General features: G+C 36.8%; 1 protein-coding gene across 3 annotated transcripts in view; it reads right to left on the bottom strand.

Moving 5' to 3' along the window:
• The window catches only part of myo1ea (myosin IEa), a 55,135-nt gene that overhangs the window by 2,369 nt on the left and 34,591 nt on the right, over window positions 1-18,175 (bottom strand). The window contains exons 10-27 of one of the 3 annotated variants that reach the window (XM_079810515.1): window positions 17,425-17,621; window positions 17,267-17,347; window positions 16,782-16,868; window positions 16,509-16,595; window positions 14,669-14,836; window positions 14,076-14,161; window positions 12,518-12,599; window positions 12,234-12,340; window positions 10,311-10,409; window positions 9,706-9,850; window positions 4,836-4,950; window positions 3,576-3,745; window positions 3,323-3,468; window positions 2,399-2,545; window positions 1,542-1,699; window positions 1,335-1,424; window positions 1,037-1,250; window positions 823-855 (exon numbers count right to left, since the gene is read on the bottom strand). In XM_079810515.1, the coding sequence (XP_079666641.1) occupies window positions 823-855; window positions 1,037-1,250; window positions 1,335-1,424; window positions 1,542-1,699; window positions 2,399-2,545; window positions 3,323-3,468; window positions 3,576-3,745; window positions 4,836-4,950; window positions 9,706-9,850; window positions 10,311-10,409; window positions 12,234-12,340; window positions 12,518-12,599; window positions 14,076-14,161; window positions 14,669-14,836; window positions 16,509-16,595; window positions 16,782-16,868; window positions 17,267-17,347; window positions 17,425-17,621 (2,212 nt within the window). The remainder of the gene's footprint in view (window positions 1-822; window positions 856-1,036; window positions 1,251-1,334; window positions 1,425-1,541; window positions 1,700-2,398; window positions 2,546-3,322; window positions 3,469-3,575; window positions 3,746-4,835; window positions 4,951-9,705; window positions 9,851-10,310; window positions 10,410-12,233; window positions 12,341-12,517; window positions 12,600-14,075; window positions 14,162-14,668; window positions 14,837-16,508; window positions 16,596-16,781; window positions 16,869-17,266; window positions 17,348-17,424; window positions 17,622-18,175) is intronic. The other 2 variants (XM_079810516.1, XM_079810517.1) reach the window with 2 other exon arrangements.

The raw sequence follows: 18,175 nt of genomic DNA, 5'->3' as shown, positions 1-18,175 counted from the left end.
CTAGTCTACATTTCCAAAATAGACTTCATTCAGTTGACCCTCCACCTCTCAGAAAAAAAATTTGTTTCCAGCTGTTGCAACGAAGGGCCATTTGTTAGCCCTTCAGACTTCATGATGTGTCTGAGTCGACCCTCATCATGACTACAACAGAGAAAATGTTAGAAACTGCCCAATCCAAAATCCTTAACCTTGCTGAAGTTAAAGAGAAAAAACAACTCTCTCATATAACTAGCTATTCACAATCTGATTCCATTCGGCAACACACTATTGTTCAAAAGTTTGGGGTCCGTCAGATTTGTTTTTTGGAAAGAAATTAATGCTTTTATTCAGCAAGAATGCATTTAAATGATAATAAGTTACAGTAAAGCCTCTTACATTGTTACAAAGAAATTCTATTTGAAATAAATGCTGTTTTCTGAGGGTTTTCAGCTTTGAAAGATCATGTGACACTTAAGAATTGAGTAATTGCTGCTTCAGCTTTGCCATTACATTTTAAAACATATTAAAGCAGAAAAGTGTAGTGATATTTCACAATATTACTATTTTCACTGTATTTTTGTTAAAAAAAAATGCAGCCTTGGTGAACACAAGTGACTTCTTACCGAAGTCTTACCAACTCCAAACTTTTGAACAGTATTGTCAATTAAATTTTAATATATAAAATGTGATACTTTAATGTAAGGAACTGGAATTCCAAAACAAGACTGAGAGAGGATGCAAGGATGGATTTGAAGTTGGGCATCTCTGGTGTTGATCTATCACTAGTCAAATGAACCACAACCACTGCCACCTAACAGAAACTACACACATGCTCAGACTCACATTCCTCCATTGCCAGATGGTTGATGATTTCTGCTACGGTAAAGAGATACATGCATGTTACATTCAAACACAGCTCACTATTTTGTTTGCATGGATAATGTCTGGTAGATGAGCTTCAGCTATGCATCTAGCAATTAAACAAATGTTAACCATCTTCAGTAATGAGACTGTTGTTAGCTATATCATTTGAAATGCGTGCACTGTGTCCTCTCACCCTGCAGCCCCTTGGTCTGGTACTCTGAGGAAATCCATGTTGGGTTGCTGGGGTGCCTGTCTGCTGCCTTTGTCCTTGAGCTGACTGACATTAGTAGGCAGGAACGGGTGGCCATTGTTTCCTGATGTCGGCCTCTGATTGCTGTGATGTTGCGAGTTCCTCTGATTGGCAATGTGATTTGCATTCTTCAGCCCTCCATTTTGGTGAGCAACAGCTGGGAAGCACACATGCTTACTGATTAAAACAAATGGTAGATTATGATAGTTCATAGTAGTACTAATTGAATGGGATAATATACCTGGAGGGCCAGGTGCGACTCGTGTTGGGGTGTGGTGGTGCGATCTGGACATGTTGGGGAAGCTCTGCGTGACGCCCTTCTTAGTAGGACCTGAATGAGGGTTGAATTTGGGTGTTTAAGATCTTGCATGGATAATAAATAACATTCAATTAAAAAAAAATTAAATGATATTGTGATGATAAAAACACAGCACAAGTCATCACTCACGTGAGTTTTTGGACAAACCCGGCCCAATGCTGACCTGCAGCATTTTGTTTGAGGGTCGCAGCACAGCTACGTCCCCTTGACCTTGGATGAACTGCACCTGTCTGGATCCTCCAGCATTCCAGGGACCCCATCCATCTTTCTTCAGTTTCATTTCCAGCCTGCAAGTCCAATCACAGTCATTCATTAGCATACAGTGGCCGCAAAACATAATTGGACAAAAGCGTGAATGTCATTGCATGCATTAGATCATAAAAAGCAAATGCCATTTATTAAAATACAAATAATAATTGTATTTGAAAATCTAACAATATAATAAAATATAAAGACAACTGAAACATAATAATAAATAATTGCACAAAAAGAGATGTGCTAGTTTTTTTTTCATTTGTTACACTACCATTCAGTAAGATATTTTGAAAGAAATGTACATTTTTGTTCAGCAAGGATAAATTCAATTGATCAAATGTGACAAAAAAGTGATTTTATGATGTTACAAAAGATTTGTTTCAAATAAATGCTGTTCTTTTTCTATTCATAGTAATGGCTGGTAAAAAATCAGCTTCGACATCACAGGAATAAATTACATTTTAATATATATATATATATATGAATAAAAAATTTCAATTGTAATAATATTTCACAATATTAATGTTTCTACTGCATTTTTTGATCAAATAATTATAGCCTTGGTGAGTGTAAGAAAAATATCTTACTGACCCCATACTTTTGAACGGTAGTGTATATATTAATACAATTGATCAAATAAATTATAAAAACAACATACATTTTAATGAATAATTTGCATTCATTAAAAAGTCATGCCTTTGTTTCGCCATGTTAAAGAAATTTCAACCTACGTGGTGCCAAATTTGAGAGGTAGTTTTTTTTGCGTTCTCTCTTCGTATCTGCGTGCCAGTAAACTGATGAACTCCGTCTTGAATACACACTCCAGCAGGCTGTCATACTCCTCCTCGTGCAGGATCATGAAGTCATCCTGCAGTGTGCTGTAGGAGAGACAAATGTCTTTTCAAGACCTGAAATATCCACATTTGTTCGATCATTTAACATGAGCCCAGCCTTTCAGTTCAGGTAACACGTGTTGAGGCACTTTTGGGGGTTTCCAAAGACACAAAGGTTGTCGGGTCACAAAAAAATGCAAGTGATAGGGAGGCTGTTGTAGTTTCCGTGTCTGGGACACATGCAGAGGTACCCTGTTTCACCCAATAAACTTAAGTCTTTTCTAATGAGTTTTTTACAAGGTATACTCTCCCTTTCCAGCAACACCTGGTTCACATTATTGACAACCCCCCACTCACAAAACCAAAGTATGCAAGGTTGTGGGGTGCTGGTACTACTTCCTTGGTCCTTATTTGTAAGATCTTTAGGTTTCTTTGAGAAAGTTCTGGATGTTTGATAATTCCCAGGGAACTATAAATGTTTTTTAAAAGACTAAAGCTTTGTATATAACAGACCCTCTCGATTCAACATGTATTAAGTAACACAAGACAGACGAAGGCTCTAACATCTAGACTGGACCTTTGATGTCTCTACGCCTATAATTCTGCAGATGGTTATCCAAGGCATTATGGGACTGCATACAGGGCTCAAAAATACAGGCTCTATTTTACACATGGGAGGGAAGCTGCAGCTCTTTTGGCTCCTTGTGGCTGAATACACTTCTTTTTTTAACAAAAGTGTACCTTCAAATTATTAAAAATGTGCTACGGTTTGTTGCAGCTTGCCATTACATGAATTGAACTGACTGAGATTGTGTGGCGTACCTGAATGAAACGGCCAAAATCTTCTCTACGTCAATTTTGCGTTTTAGGACCTCTTTCACGAGCCCTTTCTCTGGCCCCTGCTTCACCTTTTCTCTTCCAATCAGGTAGACAGATTTAGGGGTGAGGATCAGGTCTCTCTTGATGCTCTGAACAGATAAAAACACCCATACATACATGTAAATGTTACATGTCATGTGCTAATAATGGCCACTGATACTCGGGCACATCTGTGTGCTAATTTTGGTATGCTCACCTTAAACCGCCTGTCGAATTTGTTGACTTTGTCTGCGAAATCAATCTTCTCCCTCTTGCCCACAAACTGCCTGAGCTCAGGCCGGTCATCCATGCCCAGGTAATCACCCACAAAGTTCCTGTTCAAGCTGTGCCTTCTTCTCTCCTTCCTGTTCAGCAGCAGATCAGAGGCTGGAAGAAGATAGAATAAATCTTCAGTGTTATTCTCAAAGAGCTTTAGTTATTGCGCCATGTCCCACCATGTACAAAAGATGAGACATCAGTGAAGAGCATACTTGAGATTAAATAAGAGAAATGTAATGTGTAAAGAAAACTTCATATGTGAACTGAATTTGAGCATCATTTACAATCAAGCTTGCATGATGGGCATAATTCTGCTTGGTTTCATGTTCAAAAATGTGGGTTTGCCAAGATTTTTTTAATGTTTCTGAAAGAAGTATCTTATGCTCACCAATGCAGCATTTATTTGATTAAAATACAGTAAAAACAGTAATATTGTGAAATATTTGTTACAATTTAGAATGACTGTTTCGTACTGTAATATATTTTACAATGAAATGTATTCCTGTGATGGCAAAGCTGAATTTTCAGCATTATTACTCCAATCTTCATGATCCTTCAGAAATCATTCTAATGCTGAATTGGTGCTCAAGTAACATTTCTTATTATTACCAATGTTGAAAACAGTTGTGCAGCTTAATATTTTGTGGAAACATTTTATATCAGGATTCTTTGATGATCATACAATTCAAAAGAACAGCATTCATTTGAAACAGAAATCTTTTGTAACAATATAAAACACTTTACTGCCACTTTTGAACTGTTTAATGCATCCTTCCTGAATAAAAGTATTGATTTCTTTCAAAAACTCGAACAGTAGCGTATGTCCATAACTGAACATTGTTAATAGCTAAACTAAATACTAGTGAGAGTGTAAAAAGTGTTTTAGTAGAATTTGTATACTAAAACTTGGCCAAAAGAGCCTATATACCTGAAGAAACACCCAAACATGAACACTCAGACAGGGTGTGAGGTTTGTTTGTCTCTGTGTGTGTATTATTACTTTTAAACATAATAACAATAATTCAGCTGAAAGCAGCAGTTGAGGTCAGACTCCAAAGATATACAGGGGAAAACTGTGACACATTCAGCCATGTAAAACAACATTGATTTCCCTTTTCTTATAACGTCTTTGTACGCAGGTGCTTGTATGTGATGTCTAGAACTTTCAGACAAATAGTTTGAGTGAGGTTAAACTCACCCTCCTCTCTCATTTGAACGTATTTCTTGCGCGCACAATGTTTCCTCCAGGCCGTCTGAATGGTTCTGGCATAACCGTCGAATTTGCGATCTCTCGTCTCCTCCAGCAGGAAGAGCTGTAAATAGAATATAATGGAGGTTGTTGACATCAATCAAATCAAAAATACTCCCAAACTCATAAGATATCCGTTTTAATCAGTCTAAAACAACATGCGCTAAATCCACGTTGTTACTGACTTAACATCTAATAGTGCAAACAACAATAGTGAATAGACTGCATAAACCTGCCTATTACACTAAATGTCACTCGTCATTGGAGCTTATTAAAAAGTGCTGGAAAGACATGGCCCATTATGACACATAGTGGGTTCAGTCTGTCCTGTCTGTCATGGAGCAACTTCTCTCTTTCTATTTCAGATTTCATGCGCCAAAGTGTCCTGTGGTCATCCCATAATGCTCTGAGCATTGTGCAGCTCCACTGTGCTTCCTGTATCGCAGAACACACTGTCACATTTCTGCTGCACTGTAGACTAAACATCAAATCCTATCATTATCACAGAGGCCTGGCACTGCCTCTCTTTCTCTCTCTCTCTCACACACATACACACACATACACACACACACACACACACACACACACACACACACACACACAAACAGCTGGCACAGGACGAGATGCAAATACACAATGAAATCCCCTTGTCTTCCATGTCACACACAAACAAACAAACAGACACAAACCTCCCATTGATAATTATTTTCATGTTATTGCCAATAATTGATAAATGGCAGAGTATTTTGTTTTGTTCAAATAAATGAAAATAAATAAATCAATAAAAATAATTTGTTTTAAATGCAGAAATATAGTGTGCATCCCTACTTACAATTAAATACTTACAACAGCTGGTTCTGCACATCCATACCGTTCAAAGGTTTTGGGTCTCTACGTTTTTTTTTTATTAAGCCAAGATTACATTAAGCAGCACAACCGTTTTTAACTTTGATAATAATCATTTTAAAATATTTATCTTTTAGAAATCATTCTAATATGCTGATTAGAACCATGAGACACTCTACAGACTGTAGACTGAAGAATGGAAAAAAAAATCTAAAATAAAAAAAATTCAGCTTTGCCATCCCAGGAATGAATTGCATTTTTAAAATAAAAACATAAATATATGAAATTAAAATGTTATTTTAAATTTTAATCCAGTACACATTTCACAATATTTTTTACTCAAATAAAAACTTCAAAAATCTTACCAGCCCCAAACTTTTGAATGATAATGTATGTACAAATATATTTCGCAATCTAAATAAATGTTAATGTTGTAATAATGCGAATGAGATTCTTTTTGCATTACAGATACTGACAAATAGGCAAGGTGTTAAAATGTGCTTAAATTGCATTAAAAAAATAATAATAATGCAGAAACCTTAAGATATTAATTGTCTTTTCTAAAATGATTTGTAAAATATGACCTGGACAGTTTTTGTGAAATGAATCAGACTGTAGGACGTGTCATGCAAACACTGTAGACTCATCTTCATCAGCTCTCAGTGGGATCAAAGAGTTCATTTTGGCAGAGCGACTACCACTATTACACACACTCGCGCTCACTAAAGAAATTCCTGTAGTCATGAACTAATTACTCAGTATCAGCACCTTATCTCAGAAGGAGTTTTGTTTTGAGAGGCAGTGCAGTTAAAGTCTGGGCCCTCCTATATTTAATATCACACACACACACACACACACACACACACACACACACACACACACACACACACACACACACACACACACACACACACACACACACACACACACACACACACACACACACACACACACACACACACACACACACACACACACGCTCACAGAAAAGGCCACGTTTTAACACTTACATGCCAAAGTCACACATCTCTGGATAATCTGGTGCATTCATGCCGAGCCACAGAGCCTTATACTGTGTCTCTATGTATACGTGTGTACATCTAAATGTCAACAGTGAGATCACAGCACATCCACAAGCAGTGCTTTCATAAGCAAGCCAAAAAAAGAGCAGTGGAAAAAGCAAAGCTGTCTTGGACATAACAGAAGCAGCTTTACCACAGCACTGCAGTTGTGTATCAGATCCAGAGTAATGTTGACCTAACGGTGCTGACGTGGGACCGGCCCAGTGTCCCTCCTCCTTCCCTACTGACTGCCCACTATTCATCAACCCACTCTGAGCTGAGCTGTTGTCTGCCAGACAAAGGCTGACTCTTACACTTCACCTCTCTCCTGCCATTACAGCACAACTCAAATGTTAACTCTTGACCAAAGCAAAAAAAACAACGTTCAACATGCTGCTGATAGAAAGGCTTGTGTCAAGTATTGCTGGTGTATCTTGTCGCTAAAATGATACGTTTCATCTTTAAACATTTAAACATTTTCTGTAGAGTGCATATTGTAGAGCAGTCCAAAAGTATATGTACACTTAAGCAACATTTAAAAATGTATTAGCGTCATTGCAATAATAATTAAATATATATAAAAGTGGCATTTACACTACTGTTTGAAAGGTTGGGGTCAATAATATTCAGCCATTTATTAAATTGAATGCCTAAAGATGGCTTTACTGTCAAATAAGTCAAATAATCCTGAAACAAATGCATCAGTTTCCACAAAAACCTTAAGTAAATGTTTAGAACATTTATATTACTAATAACAAATGTTTCTTGGGCACCAAATCAGCATGTTAGAATGATTTCTGAAACATCATGTGACACTGAAGACTAATAATGGCTGTTGAAAAATCAGTGGTGTCATCAAGATTAAGTTACATTTTAAAATGTAACAGTTATTAAATTGTATTAAATTGTATTACTATATTTCTGATCAAATAAATACAGCCGGGGTGAGCATAAGAGACTTTTAGTTTTTCCTCATGTTATTGAAGCTTTTCAACAATATAGATAAAATAGAAATGACAATAAAAATACAATAAATCAGCATTTGTTCCAACCCCAAACCTTTGAACTGTAGAGATTTTAAAGAAAGACGGCACAAGCACACTGTTCAAGAAAAAAAGAGGTTTGGTTTTAAATTATAAAATGGTAACATTTTACAATAAGGTTTCATAATTAACTTTAGTTAACTACTTTAGGTAAGATGAACTAAAACGAACAATACTTCTGCAGCACTTATTACAGTTTTTCTCAATTGCTAAAACACTAAACCCTATTGTCTGAACCAAATGCTCAGTTGCCTGAACCCACTGATTGAATCAATCACTCTTTTGGCAAAACCATAAGCACTTTTCACCTGTTTAGACACAACTTGCCAACACATTTTCATTGTGATGCTCCCGTGCTACAAAATGGTGAGCACAGGTGACAAAAGTCAAACACAATTAAAGCACAGATGTCACCACTTGAACACAACAACTCAAAATTGATCACACTTGTGGCTAATGATGTGAGGGAACATATACAGTAAGCCAGTTCAGAGAGCACTGGTTTGTGAGGCCCTACAATGGATAGAAATCTGAGAGGAAGAGTTCGTGTGAGAGGAGGTCAAGGTGGTCGAGGTGATCAGCGAAGACAAAGAACAGTAATTCCTGATGAAATTAGAGCTACTGTAATTGACCATGTTCTTGTCCATGGTATGAGCATGAGGGAGGCTGGACAAAGGGTACAACCAAACATCAGTAGATTCACTGTGTCCACTGTGTCCAAGAGAACAGGTAATTACCTTTTTTTGACATTATAGTACAGTATGTAAATGTTGACAGCAATTACTGTATGACATACTATATACTGTACCACAGTATACTGTAAGTAAATATATGTTTCAGTACATCACTGTACCATATACTGTAGTATTGTAATGGAGGGTTGGTCTAACTGTTCGTAGGCCAAGTATTCCATGTATATTTTTGTACTTTATTTTCACATGGACTTACTGTACACAAGTGGCAAATGCATAAGATTTCTGTTTTGTCTTTTTGTACAAGTGCTAAATGAACAGGTTTTTTTGTTTTTGTTTTGCAACATGCATTTAGCCTACAGTGAACAATAAACATTTATTTCTCCAGCTTCATGTCCTGAGCATTGCGTTTTCTATTTTTCTACGTAGTGTTTAGTGACTGTTCAGTAGTGTTTTTTATTTTGATTGACGCGGGGTACGATTTGACAACATAGTTCAGTTTTGAGCACAGATTGAACTGTTTTGAGGTGAAAGTTTGGTTTTGCAAGAAGAGTCTGAGGTTTTGTGAATGTAGCTTGAAAATTGGGTTTTGTGTTCACAGTTTAGAAAAAAGGAGAGCAGCTTTCAAGAAATGTGTCTTAGCAATCGAGAAAAACTGTAATCTTAGTTCATGTTCATTTCAATATTTACTAATACATTATTAAAATCAAAAGTTGTATTTTTTTACATTTGTTAATGCACTGTGAACTAACATGAACAATGAAAAGTTGTATTTTTCTTAACTAACATCAACAAAGATAATAAATACTGTCACAAATGTATTGCTCATAGTTAATGTTAATTAATACATTAACTACTGTTAACAAATGAGACCTTATTGTAAAGGCTTTCATTAGACTTTGTGTTCCATTCACTTCATTAATTTGTATAAATGAAATGAATGTGGGAGAGCCAGAGTGTAAACAAGTGTGCAGGTTCTTCTCCCACCATCTGAATTCTGTCATGTGAAGTCTTGTAATGAAAAAAGATGTGTGACTGACAGAGGATCTGAACTTTTTAAATGTATTATAATTTATTAGGATAACTTTTTATTGATTAAAACGAGACTCCCTGGGGCATGATATCATATCCTGTTGCTGAAAAAAAATGGAACTTGTCCAAATGTGTCAGGTCTTACCGACTCAGGGGCTTTGATGAAGATTTTGGTATGTCCGAGCTGATACTGGTCTTGGTCCATGTTTACGGAGCGCAGGAGATGCAGCACACCCTGCTTCTCATCCCCCTGCCATGTTGGCCACGACTCCTTAGTCAGAATAGCATACCTATGAGACAGAGTGAAAAGATGAGGACGTTTTCATCCTTCGGAGAAACAAATCATATTTTTCATTCATATAAAAGAACAAAATGCTCAGTCTTCTGAAATGGAGCCCTTTGTAAATATACTGTATGCAGTATGTGAGTGCAAGATAAACACTTGTAGGGTGGAGTAAAACCAATAAGACATTTAATTTTAACACCAAAAGATGATTCAGGGTTTTACTTCATGTAAAAAGTTAATAACTCAATGAAGCATGTGAAGTAACTGGTGTCATAATGGAAGAATTAGACCCTTAAACCAACACAATGACAGAGGAAACGGTCTCAAAGATCCCTCTTCCTTTTCTTTGATCTTGTCAAAATATAGTCACAAAAATTGTAATGCCAGATATGCTGTCATTCCATGATGTTCAATGAAGATCTACCTGTCAGGATTTAAGGATGATTTTTGAAATCAGTCTTTACCTGTTCAAGAACTTGCGGAAGAATCTTCTGTAAGCATAGCCAGCACGCCTTACTCTTATATTCTCTTTTAGACCCAGGTATTCCACCTGGTGCTTCACTCTAGGAGAGAGAGAGAGGGAGAGAGAGAGAGAGAGAGAGAGAGAGAGAGAGAGAGAGAGAGAGAGAGAGAGAGAGAGAGAGAGAGAGAGAGAGAGAGAGAGAGAGAGAGAGAGAGAGAGAGAGAGAGAGAGAGAGAGAGAGAGAGAGAGAGATGGAGAGGAAGGAAGGTAGATTAATATTTACAGTAACAGTCCAAAAAAAAAACCCTTTACAGAAATTCTTCTCAATCTGTTACAATTTCATAGACAAATAAGGCATTTCTGGGGGTTTCCCCATCAGCCTTTTTGACTGACTAAATGCAAATCTCATGGATACACATCCTGAGAATGAAGTGTGAGTGCTAATTATACTGCCTAACGTCCAAAAAAAAAACCTTTACAGAAATTCTTCTCAACCTGTTACAATTTCATAGACAAATAAGGCATTTCTGGTGGTTTCCCCATCAGCCTTTTTGACTGACTAAATGCAAATCTCATGGATACACATCCTGAGAATGAAGTGTGAGTGCTAATTATACTGCCTAACATGAACAATGCTCCCGAACCCTCATAACAGGAAGACCATTAGAGGCTGAACAATACAACGTGCCAGATCAGAACATTTCATTCCCAAAAAACTATGGCGAAAGGACAAAAAGCCAGGAAAAATAAACAAAAAAAGACGAAAGAACTGTCAGGACAAAGAACAACCATGCTTAGAAATAAAATCTTGATCCATGTTGATAATTAGTTTCCCATTTTACACTACTTCTTTTTTCTTTGAGAGTGAGAGAGAGAAAGAGACAGAGACCTTTATTCAGCAATGATTCATTAAATAGTTCAAAAGTGACAGTAAAGTCATTTACAATGTTACGAAAGATTTTCTATTTCAAATAAATGCTGTTCAATTGTTTTCAACACTGATAATAAGAAATGTCAGTGTAACGGAGGCCAGCTAGTAGTTGCTGTGCGAGTAAACCTCACTCCTCTGATCTCAAGAGATGCTCTAGCGACTGACGCTAGGGGTTGCAGCCTTTGGCCTCCTTGTTAGAGCGTCCGACTCTCATGTCGGCAGACCCGGGTTCGAGTCCTGCTTGGAGCAGGCGGTTCGAACAGGAGGGGTTACATCAGCATATTAGAATGAATTCTGAAGCATCACGTGACGCTGAAGACAAGTGCTACTTTCAAGTGCTATCGGAGTTATCGTAAATGCTAGTTTCCTAGTTAAAATATTGGACATGAATGCCCTTTCAAGTCAAAATTTTAAGGTGATAAGCTCCTAATCACGACTTCAGAAATGGGAAGTACAACATTTCCCATAGCACGTGAAGGCAGCATAATAATGGCTGCTGAAAATTTAGCCTTGCCATCACAGGAATAAATGAAACAAAATATATTAAAATAGAAAGGAGTTATTTTATATTGTAATAATATTTTACAATATTGCAGGGTTTTTTTCTTGGTTCAAGGCAGAGACATTAAAAAAATCTGACCAACCATACATTTTTGAATGGTAGTGTAAAAATAAAAAAAATGACTGGATTTAAAAAAAAATTTGATTTGAGAAAGTGATTTTCTGCAGAACTGCTATGACTTGAAAACACAAACAAGCTCAGATGCCTCATTAAAGGCAGAAGCTACTCAGTGAGGATGTTTTCCTCTCAAAGAATTGTTTTTTTCCACCGTCATTATGAATAATGGGCACTTTAACAGAATATAATAATTTAATAAGAAATCTCAACTATATCCATTATAATATCAGTTTCCTATATAATTGTAACACAGCACCTAACGATTTAAGACACCTTTAAATGAATGTGAATTCAACTTGACCATAATCTCTCACCTGCTCTCCTCCCAGTCTTTGGGTTTCTTGGTCTCATTGGGTTTGATACAGCGGATGTAGTGAGGTGTACACTTCATCAGTGTGCTCACCAGATCATTGGCTTGTTTCTGCCATTACAAAGAAACAGCAAGATTGTGAAAAAGCTAAAGCAGCTTACAGAAAAACCATTAAAACTACTTAATCTACACAGACAGTCCGGCAACCAGAAAGTGTGTAAAATAGTTAAGTTATATGAGGTGAAATAGAAGAACCTGCGAAGAGCCTGCAGATGAGACTCAACTCACCTTGATTTTACTCCCTGCAGTAGTGGGTCTGCCTTTTTTCTCAGCATTGAGGTTTTCTGGGAACAGGGCACTGATGAAAGGTCTAATGAAAAAGAATCAAACCAGACAGGAATGATTTGAAAGATGAACACAGCATAAAGAAATACAGAGTGTAACAGGAATGTTTCTAATCGCGTTTCTCCGCTGCAGACCAGGGTCACTTGAATTCCTGCAGGCCACAGCACACATTGTTTTGGAGTTCATCATCACTGGGACAGGGTAAGAGTTTGAATACTTGTGGGTTTTAATCTCTAGTGCTCACTATCCTTTAGCCTCACTGCTTACTGAATGAGCTTTTTACTGAGCTTATAGATTGGTTGGTTGGTGTTTTAACGACATGCCAGCTTCTTTTTCTACTATAAAAGAGCAATTTAAAAAACGATATAATGTTTTTAAAGTTTTAGATAAAAACTCTAAAATGGATTCAGTGTTGCCTCTGTTAAAAATGCTTTGATTTATTGGGTTTCAATATTTATAAAACCCTATTAGTATTTTGGAAAGTTCTTTGTTTAGCTATCTGTACAGATTCTGTACCAGATGCCAGCTAGTAGTGAAATAAAATAAAGATACTTACAAAGGTATCTCATCGTATTAACAGGCTTATTGTATCCAGTAGTTTTCTTCTTCTTCTGCCAAGGAAGTTTATGGCAGCCCATAGAACCGTATGGTAAAAAGTTATGAAATTTGGCACACTGATTTTGGAGTCTCTAACTCTAGTAGTAGCACCACCAACTGTCCAAAGTTTCACTTACGTTTATGCTAATAACTGGTAACACTTTATGTAAGGGTTGCTTATTAGCATGAATATTACTAGGATATTGTCTGTTTATTAGTACTTATAAAGCACATATTAATGCCTTATGCTGCATGACCTTATTCTACATCCCTTAGTCCTACCCAATACCTAAACTTAAATGCTACAAAATCTACCTTACTAAATATTAATATGCAGTAAATTAGGAGTTTATTGAGGCAAAAGTCATAGTTAATAGTGAATATGTGTTCCCATACGAAAGTGTTACCATAACTTTTGAACCATACGGGCTAGAAACAAAATTCTGTTTTCCTGGTTCCTTGGTTCAAGACAGCATTCCATATGACATAATCTCTGGCAAACTCTGCATTTGTGTGTGGTGGTGTGTATATATGCACGACAGCACGTGTCTGAATGCCGTCTGAAAGCAGACCCCCAGAAGGCTTCACAAAGAGATGCTGGAGGTTTGCACAGATGGCTTCTGTGGCCCAAAAGAGGCCCAGGAGCACATAAGAGTGACGGGCACGCTCTACAGACCTACTCCCTTGAGAGATAGAAGGCCCTTTTGGACTCAGAAACAATGCTAATCCCCTGCACACTTCTGTTATAGGCCCCAGCCTTCAGCTGGCCTGATTATATCCATGATTTACATATATTAAGATGTTTAAATGTTCATATTAACCGAGGTCTCTCTGAGAGTCTGTTACAAGCAGCTGTTGAACGATTCAAGACTGGCTGTTGTTATAATGGCGGATTGACACTTACATTTCACTGCTCTGCATCAATTCAATCAGGTCCGTGAACAGCACATCCCTGTTTCTCTCACAGAAACCCTCTGCATCATAAGACACCTAAAGGAACAAATAACAGGCCGTTAAATCAGTTGTGTGTTCTGGACAGGGTTAAAAATTCAAACAATTGTATGGTTGAGCCAATTCATGTTTAGATCAAAGTCAGTTCAACCTGTCAATGACTTACTTACAGTCTTTGCATATACAACAGTATTTAGTTTGCATATAACTAAACAATATATACATATAATATTTATTTATTTTTATCATGGGTTTTCCTTTGACTGTTAAACGTGCTTATTATAAATCTAATGGTGCAGGATGTGGACGGGCCTCCCCTCAGAGCACGCCTCATTGAACACGGGGTATGTGAATGGTACCACACATACTGAACTACCTCAAGCCAACAAAGAGTAAACTAGAGACTAAGAGAGAGAAGGAAAGAAACAGCAAGAGACAATGAAATTTAGAAACTTCGGCACAAAAGTAGAAGCCGAAAGGAAAACATTTAACAACACTACAGAAGTGGGATAAAGAGATGTTTGAGACACAGTGAGGTATAAATACCTTGCCAGCATAATGGTGGATGATGAAGCCCTGGTTCCAGCTGTTAAAGTGCTCGTGGTTGTTGATCTGCATTCTGAGCTTCTGCAGCATCGTCTGATCTGCGCCTTCACCCTTCGCATGCATAGTAGCGCACACATCGTCCAGTATACTCATGATGCCTAGAGGATTCTGGGAAAGGACACAAACAAATGATAGTGACATTTATATTGTGAAATGCATTCATATTTAAAAAAAAAACACTTTATATTAGGTGGCCTTAACTACTATGTACTAACATTTAAATTAATCATTTGTTACAATGCACTTATTGTGTACGTACATGTTTTTACATTGTTCTTACATTTTAAAAATGACCTGCATGTAATTACATCTGTAATTAATTTCTGTAGTTACATTAATAATTACACTGTTGATACTTCCTTTACACCCTTAAACTTACCCATACCACCACACCTGTCCCTAACTTTAGGCAAGTTTATTTATATAGCACATTTCATACACAGTGGCAATTCAAAGTGCTTTACACAGAAATGGAATTAAGATATTCATAAGCGAATAAATAAAAAATATGTATCGTATAACCTGAATCACCCCTATCTGGAGTGGAAGAAAATGGAGAGTCAGGTTTACGATTTTACCATTTATATTTGTCAGGTAACTGTGCGTTTAAACAGTACCCTTGCAGACAAATCTTCTTGGAATCACCAGGGCTATACATATTTATCCGTCAGAGCAGATCTAAACGGATCGTCCTCGCATCGGAGGGATTTCAGTATAAAAATATTTGTCAGGTAACTGTGCATTTAAACAGTACCCTTGCAGACAAATCTTCCTGGCCTAACTCCAGGGCTAACTTTAAAAACTTAACCTGTATCCACCTCAATATCAGCAAAAGTGTTTTGCAATATAATATGAACACAATAAGTACATTGTACTTATTTTTCGATGTAAGTACATAGTAGTTAAGGCCACCTAATATAAAATCATTTTGAGACACATCCTATTAGGCTCCTGTTAGTCATTTTATTGAATTTGTAATGAATATTATTTCCTTTTTATTTTCTTATCCTTTTTGTTTCTTTATTTGTTAGGGTTTTATTTTGACTCTTGTTGATTGTTATGTAGCCTTGATAACAAGCAACCAGAGCCAAAATATAAATGCATCTTGATCTGCATTTGTGGTAAATCAAATCTTTCATTAGTAGTAGTAGCAGCAGCAGTAGTATAGTTATATAGTAGTAGTATTGATTTAGTTAATGTATAGCATGTTGCATTGCAGGACGTTACATTTTACCCACATACTATAGTACACAAACATTTTAATTTACAAACATTCATGCCTAAAGTGCATTTTTGTCCACATTCACTGACCTTTCAAGCTTTATCAAACTTTTTAAATGAATTATCATGCATTAATTTGGTGAAATGACACCCGTGAGAAAATTAAGACATCTCTCTATCCACACAGAGTTCAACGAAGGAAAAACAGCTTGTACTTTTCTCACAGTCAAGCATTAGCTTTTAGCAGTGACACAGAGAAGCACTTTCTTACATGCTGACAGACATGGATGGTTAAGGTTCTCCCTTGTTGTGAATTTCATGGCTCTTTGTGTCTAGTCTCTCTGTGAGTGGAGCAAATTGAATTTGGAGGCATATCAAGCATTTTGAGGCCATTAGACAAACAGTCATGGGAAGAGAAAGGAGGCTTGTGTGGATATGGATCTGAACTTCTTAGTTTGTTAATGTTCGTTTTATTGATTTAAGTGCGCTTGGCAAGGACATATCATATCCAGCTTTTGAAATAGATGGATGCTTGATTTATACAGCTGGCGAAACTCACTAGTTTACTCTCAATGAGGTCACAGACGATCTTATTGTTGAAGTACTCAATAGGAGTCCATCGGATTCCTTCCTGTACATACTCCTCCTGAAGAGAGGAAAAAGACAGAAAAAAAGGAAAAATTATGAAAATGATCCTATACTAGGGTGGAGTAGAAGTACTTCCTGTGCCGCTAGAACTAGGTTAAGGGAAAGGTGTAACTTAAAATGACAAGAGTCTTATTCAAGATCCATGTTAACAAAAATAAAAGCACAGGGACTAATGAAGTGTTACCTGCTCAGCTTTCAGAGTCAGCTCAATGAAAATCTGCTGCAGCTTTTCATTCACAAAGTTGATACAGAACTGTTCAAATCCATTTTTCTGGAAACACAAAAGACAGATAGATAAAATACCAGTAGTCAAATGAAAACTAATAAGATGTAAATATAACAAGCAATGATTCAATATTATTATCAATATAGCATTGAAAAATACACAGTTGCTGCTCAAGACTTCTGCATTTGAGTGGTTAACTGGAATTTGAGCAGCACAGGATCAAATTAAAAGGGTTGAAAGCCCTGTTATCCAGCTTTATCCTTCTTATGAAGGCAACACAGGTAGTTATCTTAATGGTCTCAATACCGGACGCTAAACCAAGAGATTATCAGATTAGTCAAGCTCATTGAATCCAGACGATTAAAAATCAGTTATCTCATCTCATTAGGTAGACTGGATAGCTAGTAATTAGTGACTAGGAAAAAATATTTAAAAACACTAACCTGAAAAATCTCAAAGCCATAGATATCCAGTACTCCAATGTTCAGCTCCTGATGGTCCTTAACCATGGCTTTATTGATTGACTAAAGAAAAACAGGAACCCATTCAGTGCTTATCTCTTCAGTAACTTTAAACAAAAACAGGTTTATATGGCCTGTACCTCTACCAGGTAGTCAAAAACACGAGAGTGCAGAGCTTTGGAGAGAGCATCGCGTGTGAAACACGCCTGTTCAACGTTCAGCGTTACGTCTATGGACTCTGACTTTCCCCCCCACTTGCCGTCCATCTTACGGCTGGTGAGTTTTTCTTTAAGACGATGCTGATCGATACCCAACAGGAAGGCAGGAAATGCCAGAACTAGGAGAAGGAGAGAGAACAGTTTGGTAGAGTTACATACATGAGTGTTTCTAAATATATAATATACACTACTGTTAAAAAGTTTGGGGTCAGTAAGATCTCATTATTTTTTGAATGTTTTTATGGTCATCGAGGCTTTATTCTTGTAACAGCAAAGCTGAATTCTCAGCAGCCATAACTCAAGTCTTCAGTGTCACATGATCCTTCCGAAATGCTGATTTGGTGTTCAAAAAACAATTCTCAAAACAGTTGCTTAATATTTTTGTGGGAAATGTGATACATTTTTCTCAGGATTTGTTGATTAATAGAAAACTTCATAAGAACATAATTTATTTGAAATAGAACATGTAACATATATAAATGTCTTAACTGTCATTTTTGATTAATTTAATGCATCCTTGCTGAATAAAAGTGTTCTTTAAAAAAAAAAACTGACTCCAAACTATTGAAACATCATAACATAACATCATAACTTTCCTTTTTCAAAAAAAGTTGAAGCAATAAAAAGGGTATGTCATAAATATGACTCATGAACATTTCTTTCTGTGTAGTCA

The sequence above is a fragment of the Gobio gobio genome, assembly GCF_949357685.1.
Source record: "Gobio gobio genome assembly, chromosome: 2".
In the NCBI taxonomy this organism is placed as follows: Eukaryota; Metazoa; Chordata; class Actinopteri; order Cypriniformes; family Gobionidae; genus Gobio; species Gobio gobio.
The sequence above is the reverse complement of the archived record's forward strand: the minus strand, read 5'-3'. Positions and strand labels throughout refer to the sequence as shown.